The sequence below is a fragment of the Bufo bufo genome, chromosome 11 (genome assembly GCF_905171765.1).
Source record: "Bufo bufo chromosome 11, aBufBuf1.1, whole genome shotgun sequence".
Classification (NCBI taxonomy): Eukaryota; Metazoa; Chordata; class Amphibia; order Anura; family Bufonidae; genus Bufo; species Bufo bufo.
The window spans coordinates 97094462-97108804 of NC_053399.1; the positions used below are offsets into that span (position 1 = coordinate 97094462).

At 43.4% G+C, this 14343-nt stretch overlaps 1 protein-coding gene across 16 annotated transcripts in view; it reads left to right on the forward strand.

The window, feature by feature from the left end:
• Window positions 1–5339: 5339 nt before the first annotated feature.
• Window positions 5340–14343, forward strand: part of LOC120981727 (NACHT, LRR and PYD domains-containing protein 12-like) — a 509415-nt gene continuing 500411 nt past the window's right edge. For 8 of the 16 annotated variants that reach the window (XM_040411390.1, XM_040411397.1, XM_040411400.1 and 5 more), the window contains exons 1-2: window positions 5341–5505; window positions 7421–7585. In XM_040411390.1, coding sequence (XP_040267324.1) covers window positions 7436–7585 — 150 coding nt within the window. In that variant the 5' untranslated portion in view covers window positions 5341–5505; window positions 7421–7435. Of the gene's footprint in view, window positions 5506–7420; window positions 7586–14343 lie in introns of all 16 variants that reach the window. The other 8 variants (XM_040411395.1, XM_040411393.1, XM_040411394.1 and 5 more) reach the window with 2 other exon arrangements.

Below are 14343 nucleotides of genomic sequence, written 5' to 3' on the forward strand. Positions count from 1 at the left end.
GTATGTAGACCTATGATGAATGTAAAGTAATGACTATCTTATGACGTATCGCTCTCCGTCTTGAAAGCAGAGAAATTCAAATTTTGAAAATTCCTAGTTTTATACTTGCAAATTATGGGGGACACTGAGGGCATCTACTGGGGCACTATATATGGGGCATTTTATACTGGTACATTATGGGGGCATTTACTGGGGACACTATATAGGGGTATTTTATACTGGCACATTATGGGGGCACTATGGGGACATTAGCTCAACTGGGGGCCATTAAAAGGGGGTATTTTTTGCACTGGCACTCATTATAAGGGGGCCACATTATGAGAATTATTACTACTGGGGGGAATTATGGTGGGCTTTATTACTGCTGGGGTTCTATGGGGAACATGAAAGTACTAGTATGGGCACTATGGGAGCATTATTACTACTGGGACACAGTGGGGACATGTTGGGGGCACTGTAGAAGCACTATTACTACCATGTGTGCTCTAGCAGATAATTATTACTATTGGTGGGACTTTTGGGAGCACTATTACTTTGGGGGCACCTTGGCACAGTATCAGCTTACCACAATTATTTTTGAGGGACGTTATGTTTACACTATTAGTGTCAGGGGTACTATTTGCTGGGCGCAGTTATTTTAGGGCACTGTAATTATTGAAGGGGGCATTATCAGGGGGGGTACTAGTATTATCAGGGAATTTATCTGTTTCTGCAGTATAATATTGGGGAGAACAGCGGCACAATATTGGGGATGGTAGAATGATTTGTCCAGAAGATGGGAGGATGATGGATTAGGCTGAGTTCACACGGGCGAGTATTCCGCGCGGATGCGATGCGTGAGTTGAACACATTGCACCCGCACTGAATCCGGACCCATTCATTTCTATGGGGCTGTGCACACGAGCAGTGATTTTCACGCATCACTTGTGCGTTGCGTGAAAATCGCAGCATGCTCCTCTTTGTGCGTTTTTTGTGCGTTTTTCACGTAACGCAGGCCCCATAGAAATGAATAGGGTTGCGTGAAAATCGCAAGCAAGTGCGGATACGGTGCGATTTTCACGCACGGTTGCTAGGTGACGATCGGGCTGGGGACCCGATCATTATTATTTCCCCTTATAACATGGTTATAAGGGGAAATAATAGCATTCTGAATACAGACTGCATAGTACAATAGGGCTGGAGGGGTTAAAAAAAAAAAAAATGTAACTCACCTTAATCCACTTGTTCGCGCAGCCGGCATCTCTTCTGTCTTTATCTGTGAGCAATAGGACCTTTGATGACGTCACTACGCTCATCACATGGTCAGTCACCATGGTGATGGATCATGTGATGGACCATGTGATGAACGCAGTGACGTCATCAAAGGTCCTATTGCTCACAGATGAAGACAGAAGAGATGCCGGCTGTGCGAACAAGTTGATTAAGGTGAGTTACATTTAAAAATATATATATTTTAACCCCTCCAGCCCTATTGTACTATGCATTCTGTATTCAGAATGCTATTATTTTCCCTTATGTTATAAGGGGAAATAATACAATCTACACTACAACTAACCCAAACCTGAATTTCTGTGAAGAAGTTCAGGTCTGGGTACCACAGTCAGTTTTTTATCACGCGCGATAAAGACTGAACATCGGAACGCAATCGCAGTCAAAACTGACTGCAATTGTGTACCTACTCGCGCGGGTTTGCCGCAATGCACCGGGACGCATCCGGACACGCTGGTCTGCAAGGGGCCTTAGGGTTAGGGTTAGTAGTAAATTAAGATTTTTATACTTCATTATCTGTAAAAAGGGATGTGACCACAGGTTGGGGGGGGGGCGCAATACTTGGCTTGCCCCAGGTGCTGACAACCCACGCTATGCCACTGCATTTATGGTAGCTGTACGGTGGGCCCCCAGAATCAATTCCACTGGTGGGCCCAAGGCACCCCAGTCCAACACTGCTTAAAGGGGTTTTCTTGATGACTTATCCCCTGGATAGGTCATCAGTATCTGATCGGTGGGGGTCTGAATCCCTGGGACTCCCTATGTCTGAATCCCTGGGACTCCCTATACACTCATTGTAGCACCTCGGCCTTCTCGCAGCTTTTCCTAGGCCATGTAACGTCACGTTTTTTAATTACACCTTTTAAGTTACTATAGCTTGTATTGGAAAATGGGAAGGAAATTCTTTGTGGGTGGAAACTGAAAAAATCCTCCATTATTTATATATTTTTTTAACTTTACGCTAAAAATAACACAACAGCCTTATTTATATAGTTTTTATTATGTTTTACTATAAAAAAAATAAAAACCTTTGAAAAAATAAAAGTTTTTTTGCATATTCAACGACCCTAATTTTTTATAATAGTTTTCCCTGGTACCATTTTGGGGTACACACACGCTTATGATCCACCTGTATGAACCCCATACATCCATTTCACTTTTTATTTTTCCCATTACGTCATTCACCGTGCCGGAAGAATATAATTATACTTTTTTTTTTTTCAAGCCCCCCCTTGGCCCAGAATTGTAAAGGGAAGCTTACCAACCTGCCTCTTAGTGTTGGTTCCTCGATCTTTCTCCTCCCAGCCTGTGCTGCTCCGCTGTGGCCCCTCCCTATGAACATCTAGTTTGACGCCGCCTGAAGCCAAACCGTCATCTCTTCCCGCAACAAATGAGACCCTACCTAAGGCTTCTTTCACACGAGCGTGACGGATTAGGTCCGGATGCGTTCAGGGTGCGTTCAGTGAAAATCGCACTATTTTGCAAGCAAGTTTGGTCAGTTTTGTCTGCGATTGCGTTCAGTTGTTTCTGCGCGGGTGCAATGCGTTTTGATGCGTTTTTCATGCGCGTGATGAAAAACTGAAGGTTTACAAACAACATCTCTTAGCAACCATCAGTGAAAAACGCATCGAACCCGCACTTGCTTGCGGATGCAATGCGTTTTTCAATGAAGCTGTCACTAGGGTGTCAAGACCCACGCCTGACTCCGTTATACCCGGGGTCAGGAAGTCGCAGCGGTTGGCTGCGCGCTCTATGTAAGATAGGGCTGTTTCCTTATGATAGCTTTCTGGGTTTGCTTTGCAACCCTTTTTGGCTCACTCAGGGATCCGTAGCTTCTCCTCCTCAGCTGTTCCTTGTCCAGCACTCCCAACCTCCTTATATTTCTCTCTCACACTTCTCTGGTTGCCAGATATAGAGCTTCCTGCCTGGACTTCTATACTGACCCTCTGGAGCTGTGTTGCTGCGTTCTCTGGTAGTTGGTCCAGAACGTTACCCTCCGGATCCCTGTTGGACCTTTGTGGTCTGCTGTGGTCGCCCACCTGGGTGTATGTGTTTGTCTGTATTGTCTGTCCTCTCCCTGGTGTTTCCCTCTTAGTGTCAGTGGTGCGGACTAGCGATCCCACCGGCCCGTTCACTATCTAGGGCTCATTCTAGGGAAAGCCAGGGTTTAGGCACGTGATCGCCGCACGGGTGAGGAACCCGTCTAGGGACGCCAGGGCAGTCAGGTGCCAGCCGCAAGGTGAGTCAGGGGTCACCACCTTTCCCTCTCCCTTGGGCAGGGCTTTCCCTTTTCCCTCCCTGTGCGTGACGCCGGTCATTACAGAAGCCCCATTCACTTCTATTGGGCCAGGGCTTCGTGAAAAACGCAGAATATAGAACATGCTGCGATTTTCACGCAACGCAGAACTGTGACGTGAAGAACAACGCTCATGTACACAGACCCATTGAAATGAATGGGTCAGGATTCAGTGCGGGTGGTATGCGTTCACGTCACGCATTGCACCCGCGCGGAAAACTCGCTCGTGCAAAAGGGGCCTAAGACAATCGACCAAAAAATTAAAAAAATATGGCAGAAATGGAGACACTACTGCATATTGCCGCATCGGTAACGACCTACTCTATAAAAATATCACATGATCTACCCCTGAACACTGTAAAAACTGTGCCAAAATAGCCATTTTTTGCTCACCTTGCCCTAAAAAAGTGTAATATTGAATGATGAAACAATCTCAAACATGGTACCAATACAAACGTCCTGCAAAAACAGAGCCCCTACACAAGACGATAGGCTGAAAAATAAAAGAAATGTAGCTTTCAGAAAATTAAAACATGATTTTTGCTTTCAAAAATACTTAATTATGTAAAACTAAAACTAAAATATAAAAATACACATAACGTATTTGGTATTGTTGCGTTCGTATCAACCTGCTCTATAACACATGATCTACCCTGTCAGGAGAACTCTGTAAACCACAAAAAATAAAAACGGTGCCACAACAGCCATTTTATGGTTACCCTGCCTCACAGAAAGTGTAATATAGAACAATTAAAAAATGTACCCCAAAATTGTACCAATAAAACTTTCTTCTCATTCCGTAGTTTACAAAATGAGGTCATTTTTTGGGAGTTTCTACTCTAGGGGTGCATTAGGGGGTGTTCAAATGCGACATGGCAACTTAAAATTATCCCAGTGAAATCTGCCTTCCAAAATCCATATGGTGCTCCTTCCCTTCTGCGCCCTTCTGTGCGCCCATGCAGCAGTTTACGTCAACATGTGGATTGTTTCTGTAAACCGCAGAATCAGGGTAATAGATATTTAGTGTTGTTTTCCCGTTATGGATAAAAATGGAAAATCTGCAAAAAAAAAAGTGAAATTTTGAAATTTCACCTGCACTTTCCTTTAATTCTTATGTAACCCCTTAAGAGTTAAAAAAGTTTGCAAACTCATATTTGAATAACGTGAGGGGTGTAGTTTCTACAGTGGCATCACTTATGGGTGGTTTCTATTATGTAAGCCCCACAAAATGACTTCATAACCGAACTGGTCCTTAAAAAATGTAAGTTTTGGAAATTTTCTTTAAAATTTAAAAAATTGCATCAAAAATTCTAAAATATCTAACATCCCCCCAAAAAAAGAAGACATTTACAAAATGATGCCAACATAAAGTAGACATATGGGAAATGTAAAGTTATAACTTTTTATGAGATATCACTATCTGTCTAAAAAGCAGAGAAATTGAAATTTAGAAAATTGTGATTTTTTCCAAATTTTTGGTAAACTTGGCATTGTTTTCCTAAATAAATGTGAAATTTATCGACTCAAATTTACCACTGTCATGAAGTGCAATGTGTCACGAGGAAACAGTCTCGGAATGACTTGGATAAGTAAAAGCGTTCTAAAATTATTACTACATAAAGTGACGCAATGTCGGATTTGCAAAAATGTCCTGGGCAGAAAGGTGAAAACAGGCCTGGGAGAGAAGGGGTTAAAGGGAAAATATTAATGAAGTCCGTTCTGATAGACGGAGAAGTATGTTACGACATAGGCTGCTGGGAGACAAAAACTCCCCACCTACTACTCGCCTGTGAGATTAATAATGACTAAGCTACTTTGATTACCTGTGCCTCACCTATACCTACGTATCACTGAAAACAGGAGACATCCCAAGAATGAAGGTGCTCTGCTTTGTATAAGACTGTTTTAGAGGTCCATATCCATGGCAGACAGATAAATAGGTAAGCTTATCCCTTCTGCTTTTATAATCTTATATATATATATGAGTTTTGGCTTCCTCTAATTTCTCGGCGTTTCCTGGTGGATACGTATCCACTCACCTTCCCTAATAATTTGCATAACCGGTCTGACAAGTCTATGGGGACATGGTTGTGGAAAGTAAGGCGGTGTGTATACTGCTTAATACCTTCACCTTCACCTGTTCTGGATTATTACCTATAGTGTCGGTATAAGATGCTCCATAGTGGTCCTGACAGGACACCAGATCCCGCACTATAATGTATTATCTGCTCTAGGACCAACTAGAATAGTATAAGTGGATAATGGAGGTGTTCCTGGGGTAATCCAGGATTTTTATATTGATGGTCTGTTCTCAGGATCACAAATGGGATGGGTGAGAGAGTTTCTGTATGTACTGCCGTTCCACTTGAGAAGTATGGAGAACATACTATTCAGCATCTGGAAATGAGCAAACAACAAAGAAAACATATTTTTATAAAATACTAAAGTTCTAGGTGGAGTCCCCCAAATTTATGTGTGTCACAGAGTTTAAACTTTTTAGCCCCTCCTCCAGTGGGCAGCATGCATGTATCCGAGATCACTCAGGAATGTGGTCTTATCAAAACAATGGGGGGTGGGTACTACATTACAAGGCACATCATTACACAGAATGGTAATAATAAAAAGGAACAAAATTAAAGGGACAGAACTAGTACTTAAAAATACCCTTACAATATAATTTGGTACCCCACTCCCCTAAAGTGAGGAAAATTGGCTTCTACCTCACAGGGTTTTTTTGCCTTCCTCTGGATCAACTTGCAGGATGACAGGCCGAACTGGATGGACAAATGTCTTTTTTCGGCCTTATGTACTATGTTACTATGTTACTATGTTACTCTGATGCCCGGAGGGGGAGAAAAATAGGATTGTATTCATTTAACCCTTCAGATGCTGTTGTCAATGCTCGAAAACACAATGCATTGAAAAAAAAAATACAAATACTAGCCCTCACACAAGCTCCATTAACACAAAAATAAAAAATGTCCTGGGTCTTGGAACAAAGCAGCACAAAAACGAATTATTTTCAAATAAGTTTTTATTGTACAAAAATAGAAAATGTATAGATTTAAATGTGTTATTGGTGTAATTGTACTGACCAACACACTGAGGTTACCATGTGACGTAAACTGCATGGTAAACGCCATAAAAAAAAAAATTTGAAATATGGTTGTGGCTCTGTGATTTGTCAATTAGATTTTCGACCACTAAGATATATATGACTTGCTGACAATTAGTCGGAACTGGGACTTGTTTGTAGGTTGTTGTTTTTTTTTAGCAACACCACCCACCAAAAAATGACAATATACATTAGATGTTTCTGAAAATGGTACAATTTGAAAATACAACTTGTTCTGCAAATAAAAAAAAATCCCTTACGCAGCTATGTCAATGGAACCATTTGAAATAGGGAGATAATACAACATATGCTATAAAAACTAGCATTCCCATACGCCAGTCTTCATCTCTCTTCGCCAGATTGAGATGCGCCTAATTGATTAAGAGGCAGATGCCACCTAATAAATTAGTTGCATCTCTGACAGCCCGTGCGCCAGAAATTGAAGTCTACGCCCGCTAAGGGTCAGCTATAATTTACGTCGGTTTCTAGCGCAAGTTATATATATCCAACAGGTTGTGCAAAGCCCCGACCATCCCGTTAAGCCCTATCCATTTTCTTACCCCTCTAAAAAAGCTAAAAATAGTAGCAAATTATGGCGCAAATATGGTGTGCACTTTAATTTGGGATTTTTATGTTTTTACGCCGCTAAACACTTTAGTAAATGTCTCTCACTGTTTCCTGAACTCTAAAATAGGCGATGTCCTTAAGGGGTTAAATAATACGATCTCTTTATTTAATAGGGGGATAGCATTGAAATGTTTCAGCAGAAGCTCCGTCAGTTTGAAGATCACGCACTGCGCATGATATATAAATATTTCCAAGATGATCTGCTCTACATCGTGGAGAACTTGAATCTGTACTCACTCTTGGATCAACTAAATTTGCAAAATATCCCAGAAGTTACGGTGAGTTACTATAACACATTTATGATTCTATATCAAAGAAATCAAACACAGAAATAAAAAGCATGAAAATGTATAACGTATTTTGTGAATGGGCTGTTGGCTTGGTAAGAGACAGGTAGGTAGTCATCCATTTGCGCCAAACTGAATCAGAAACACAGTGTACAACTGGCACCAAAGCAAACAAATAGCCTTACATTATACTGGAGAACAATTTTGAACATCATTTTTGTTGAGTTTGATTTTTCCACTGATTTAGACTAAAATAGGCAGGCTGATTTAAAAACTGCAGTTAGTTTTCTGCTATCACATCAGCTTTTTTCCTCTACATCTTATCTTAAGGTGATTACTTTAGCCTGAATCGACGGGAGCGTTAGTGCTCTTCTATTGACCGAGAGCAAACATCCCTTGAGGGGTGGAGGACGACCTTGGCGACCGGCAACAGGTTATTTGTCTAGGCTATTCAGTTTGTCTTTGTGAAGAATATAGAGACATAAAGCGAGTCATTGAGTTGTTGTAATATCACAAACATTATTGGGTCCACAAAAAGAAGAATCTGTTTGAAATAGGCAGTGGGTGTGCATCTCCAAGAGTGGCGGTGAGCTTCCCTTAATAAATCAGAAATCTGTGTTTCCAAAAATTGAGGTATGGAGACAACATGTGCTTCATGTGAAGTTTATTCCAGATGCAACGTTTCGGCAATAGGCTTGAAAAAGGCTTATTGCCGAAACGCATCTGGAATAAACTTCACATGAATGACGTGCTGTCTCCATACCTCCATTTTTGGATACAAACATAATTGGATCATCTGTGTTGACCTTAAAATGGTAATCGTCCTACTTGGTCAGCAAAGCGAATATATACCAAGTATCCTTGTTTTCTATGCATGTGGGACAGCCAAGCTCATGAGAAGCATTGAGTGGAGAGGAATTGTCATCCAAGATCTGACCTTAAACCTAGAGATCCAAACATTCTATAGGAGCCACTTGTTGAAAGAAAGAACATTCTATTCCCACCTCTGCACACGAAACTGGGTCTCATGAAACAATTCGTTAAGGGTTTGCCAACTGAAGGAGACTGTTTCAAGTACCTCATTTTAGCATTTGCTAGCCTGTCATTTGAAAAATTAAAGGCCGTTATGTTTGATGGTTCACATTTTATCGGGACAATGTCAGAACTTGGTTATCATTCAAAAGATCTTGTCAAGGACTTTCTTGGAAATTCACGAGCAAACTATTACACCAAAATTGTCCAGAAACTCTCGGAGAGCTACAAAACACTTGCAACATGAGGATCAATGTGCATTTTCTACATAGCCATCTTGCTAACTTCCCGGAAAACCTTGGTGTGGTCAGTGATGAGCAAGATGAACGACTTCACCAAGATTTGAAGGTCATGGAGGGACGGTATCAGGGTAGATGAGATGTACATATGATGGCTGACTATTACATCAGGTGAGATTGAACCATAGATTGAACACTGCAGGAAAAGCTATAAGAGTAAATTTTTACCTTTACTGCTACCTAACTTTACTACTTCACACAATTTGACTTACGGTATCCTTTGTATGAACAATATAACTTCAAATAAACATTACATTCAGGTAATTTATGCATTATTTTCTATTGTATGTGCATTTTGTATGTTTTTTTAGTTAAACGGGACGGTGTCCCATAGCTTAAAATGTTGTTGTGATAGTGAAAAACTGGGGTAACTTTTGGATTCAGAAGCTAAAAGTTAGTCAAAAACAAGTGTCAGATTTGACTGTCATTTGTCAGAACTCCTTTGGATGAAGAAAGGTAGAATCTGATTGCCATAGGCAAAAGAGTCGCTGCTAAATTCCAACTAATGGTATAGAATGTAGTCGCATTGAAATCTAATAGATTTCGTTTTTTGGTGATTTTTGTGTCGCAGTCACATTAACCGGCGGGCTATACTGTGACCACATTCACTGTCTGTCACGAGGGTGTCAAGAGCCACGTCTGACTCCGTTATACCCGGGGTCAGGAAGTCGCAGCGGGTGGCTGCGCGCTCTATGTCTAAAGATAGTGCTGTTTCTTAATGGTAGCTTTCTGGGTTTGCCTTGCAATCCTTTTTGGCTCACTCAGGGATCCGTAGCTTCTTCTCCTCAGCTGTTTCTTGTCCAGCAATCCCAACCTCCTTATATTCCCCTCTCCCACTTCTCTGGTTGCCAGATATAGAGCTTCCTGCCTGGACTTCTATACTGACCCACTGGAGCTGAGTAGCTGTGATTCCTGGTTGTTGTTCCAGAGCGTTACCCTCCGGATCCCTGTTGGGCTTCTGTTGTCCGCTGTTGTCGCCCACCTGGGATTATATGTTTGTCTGTATTGTCTGTCCTCTCCCTGGTGTTTTCCTTTAGTGTTAGTGGTGCGGACTAGTGTTCCCACCGTCCTATTCACTACGTAGGACTCATCTCGGGGAAAGCCAGGGTTTAGGCACGTGATCGGCGTACGGGTGAGGAACTGTCACTACCAGAGCTTTGAGACGTTCTCACAGCTCTGTTTCTCCACCCCTGTGATGATATCACTACTAGAGCTTGGAGGAGTTCTCTCTGCTCTGTTTCTCCGCCCCTGTGATGAGGTCTTTACTTTCTGTTTCATTCCTCCCAGCTGTCCCTCCTGTGTTTGATTTCTCTGCCTTTAAATCACTCCTCCTCCTTTGTAGGGTGCGGATTATATTTTTCATTTGAGTTGTATCTCTCGCTTGAGTATCTTCACTTGTGTGCTATCATTTCACTGGACCTGTGTTCTGCTCCAGCAAGTACTCCGGATATTTCCAGCTGTCTTTGGATCTGTCTTCACTGCTGCTGCAGCTCCTTCAGTTAAATGTGCAGACATTGTGTGTTTCTGTTTGTTTGCTGACTGGATCCGAGGCGACCCCGGTTCCGTCCATATACTGAGCAGGGCACCGGTGGCCGTGCCCCTTCCACTATTGTAGGGGTTACAGTGGTCATCAGCCTTAGGTACGCGGGCATGTCTCGATCCACCATTGGGATCCGGACATGTGCTTAGCAGCATAGGGAGAGCTTTGAGGGTCTGACAGGGATCACCCTTTATCCTCCCTAGTTTGGGTCCGGTCAGTAGCTTTATTCACTGTGTATGCTCTTGTTGCTCACATACAGCCGTGACAGGAACCCGTCTAGGGACGTCAGGGCAGTCAGGTGCCAGCCTCAAGGTGAGTTAGGGGTCACCACCTTTCCCTCTCCCTTGGACAGGGCCTTCCCATTTCCCTCCCTTTGTGTCACGTATGTGATCGGCACGCCGGTCATGATACTGTCATTAGTTGTGATTTACCAGGGTAACATTGCAGTCTAATTGTAGCATGCCCAAAGCAGCCATGTAGCCATGACCGTTAAAGGGTTTGTCCCAATGAGGCAAGTCCTGCTCTAAACAAAGGTCCTCTGAGGGTGAGCTGATCACTGTATATAAACATTACCTCCCAGTGATCAGTTCTTCCATGGAACTTACACTGTTCAGGCTATCCAGGAGGCCTGGCACCTTATGAACTATTTTAAGGATGCCTGGTGATAAAATGGGAGAAGTTGTCCATCCAGGAATGCTGCAGGCTGGTTTGCAGCATTCTCAGAGACTACTCCATCATGGATGGTCCAGACATCAGCAAAAAAGAAGATTAACATTGTGCCCATACACTAGAAGTTTACGTGTAGCACTTATTGTACTGTGTTCCAGCCTGCTCTGCGTCGCAGTATAGCTTCTGTTTGTATCTTGACAACTGAGGAGGAGTTTAATTAGAGTTGGAGTTTTATTAACCACCTCCGGACCGCCTAACGCAGGATCGCGTTCCGGAGGTGGCAGCCCTGCGCAGAGTCACGCATATACGCGTCATCTCGCGCGAGCCGAGACTTCCTGTGAACGCGCGCACACAGGCGCGCGCGCTCACAGGAACGGAAGGTAAGAGAGTTGATCTCCAGCCTGCCAGCGGCGATCGTTCGCTGGCAGGCTGGAGATGTGTTTTTTTTTAACCCCTAACAGGTATATTAGACGCTGTTTTGATAACAGCGTCTAATATACCTGCTACCTGGTCCTCTGGTGGTCCCCTTTGTTTGGATCGACCACCAGAGGACACAGGTAGCTCAGTAAAGTCCCACCAAGCACCACTACACTACACTACACCCCCCCCCGTCACTTATTAACCCCTTATTAGCCCCTGATCACCCCTGATCACCCCATATAGACTCCCTGATCACCCCCCTGTCATTGATTACCCCCCTGTCATTGATCAACCCCCTGTAAAGCTCCATTCAGACGTCCGCATGATTTTTACGGATCCACTGATAGATGGATCGGATCCGCAAAACGCATCCGGACGTCTGAATGAAGCCTTACAGGGGCGTGATCAATGACTGTGGTTATCACCCCATATAGACTCCCTGATCACCCCCCTGTCATTGATTACCCCCCTGTCATTGATTACACCCCTGTCATTGATTACCCCACTGTAAAGCTCCATTCAGACGTCCGCATGATTTTTACGGATCCACTGATAGATGGATCGGATCCGCAAAACGCATCCGGACGTCTGAATGAAGCCTTACAGGGGCATGATCAATGACTGTGGTGATCACCCCATATAGACTCCCTGATCACCCCCCTGTAAAGCTCCATTCAGATGTCCGCATGATTTTTACGGATGCACTGATAGATGGATCCGATCCGCAAAACGCATTCGGACGTCTGAATGAAGCCTTACAGGGGCATGATCAATGACTGTGGTGATCACCCCATATAGACTCCCTGATCACCCCCCTGTAAAGCTCCATTCAGATGTCCGCATGATTTTTACGGATGCACTGATAGATGGATCGGATCCGCAAAACGCATCCGGACGTCTGAATGAAGCCTTACAGGGGCATGATCAATGACTGTGGTGATCACCCCATATAGACTCCCTGATCACCCCCCTGTAAAGCTCCATTCAGATGTCCGCATGATTTTTACGGATGCACTGATAGATGGATCCGATCCGCAAAACGCATCCGGACGTCTGAATGAAGCCTTACAGGGGCATGATCAATGACTGTGGTGATCACCCCATATAGACTCCCTGATCACCCCCCTGTAAAGCTCCATTCAGATGTCCGCATGATTTTTACGGATGCACTGATAGATGGATCCGATCCGCAAAACGCATCCGGACGTCTGAATGAAGCCTTACAGGGGCATGATCAATGACTGTGGTGATCACCCCATATAGACTCCCTGATCACCCCCCTGTAAAGCTCCATTCAGATGTCCGCATGATTTTTACGGATGCACTGATAGATGGATCGGATCCGCAAAACGCATACGGACGTCTGAATGAAGCCTTACAGGGGCGTGATCATTGACTGTGGTTATCACCCCATATAGACTCCCTGATCACCCCCCTGTCACTGATTACACCCCTGTCATTGATCAACCCCCTGTAAAGCTCCATTCAGATGTCCGCATGATTTTTACGGATGCACTGATAGATGGATCGGATCCGCAAAACGCATCCGGACGTCTGAATAAAGCCTTACAGGGGCGTGATCAATGACTGTGGTGATCACCCCATATAGACTCCCTGATCACCCCCCTGTCATTGATCACCCCCCTGTCATTGATCACCACCCTGTCATTGATCACCCCTCTGTAAGGCTCCATTCAGACATTTTTTTGGCCCAAGTTAGCGGAATTATTATTATTTTTTCTTACAAAGTCTCATATTCCACTAACTTGTGTCAAAAAATAAAATCTCACATGAACTCACCATACCCCTCACGGAATCCAAATGCGTAAAATTTTTTAGACATTTATATTCCAGACTTCTTCTCACGCTTTAGGGCCCCTAGAATGCCAGGGCAGTATAAATACCCCACATGTGACCCCATTTCGGAAAGAAGACACCCCCAGGTATTCCGTGAGGGGCATATTGAGTCCATGAAAGATTGAAATTTTTGTCCCAAGTTAGCGGAACGGGAGACTTTGTGAGAAAAAAATTAAAAATATCAATTTCCGCTAACTTGTGCCCAAAATTTTTTTTTTCGATGAACTCGCCATGCCCCTCATTGAATACCTTGGGGTGTCTTCTTTCCAAAATGGGGTCACATGTGGGGTATTTATACTGCCCTGGCATTCTAGGGGCCCCAAAGCGTGAGAAGAAGTCTGGTATCCAAATGTCTAAAAATGCCCTCCTAAAAGGAATTTGGGCACCTTTGCGCATCTAGGCTGCAAAAAAGTGTCACACATCTGGTATCGCCGTACTCAGGAGAAGTTGGGGAATGTGTTTTGGGGTGTCATTTTACATATACCCATGCTGGGTGAGAGAAATATCTTGGTCAAATGCCAACTTTGTATAAAAAAATGGGAAAAGTTGTCTTTTGCCAAGATATTTCTCTCACCCAGCAAGGGTATATGTAAAATGACACCCCAAAACACATTCCCCAACTTCTCCTGAATACGGCGATACCAGATGTGTGACACTTTTTTGCAGCCTAGGTGGGCAAAGGGGCCCATATTCCAAAGAGCACCTTTAGGATTTCACAGGTTATTTACCTACTTACCACACATTAGGGCCCCTGGAAAATGCCAGGGCAGTATAACTACCCCACAAGTGACCCCATTTTGGAAAGAAGACACCCCAAGGTATTCCGTGATGGGCATGGCGAGTTCCTAGAATTTTTTATTTTTTGTCACAAGTTAGTGGAAAATGCTGATTTTTTTTTTATTTTTTTTTTTTCATACAAAGTCTCATATTCC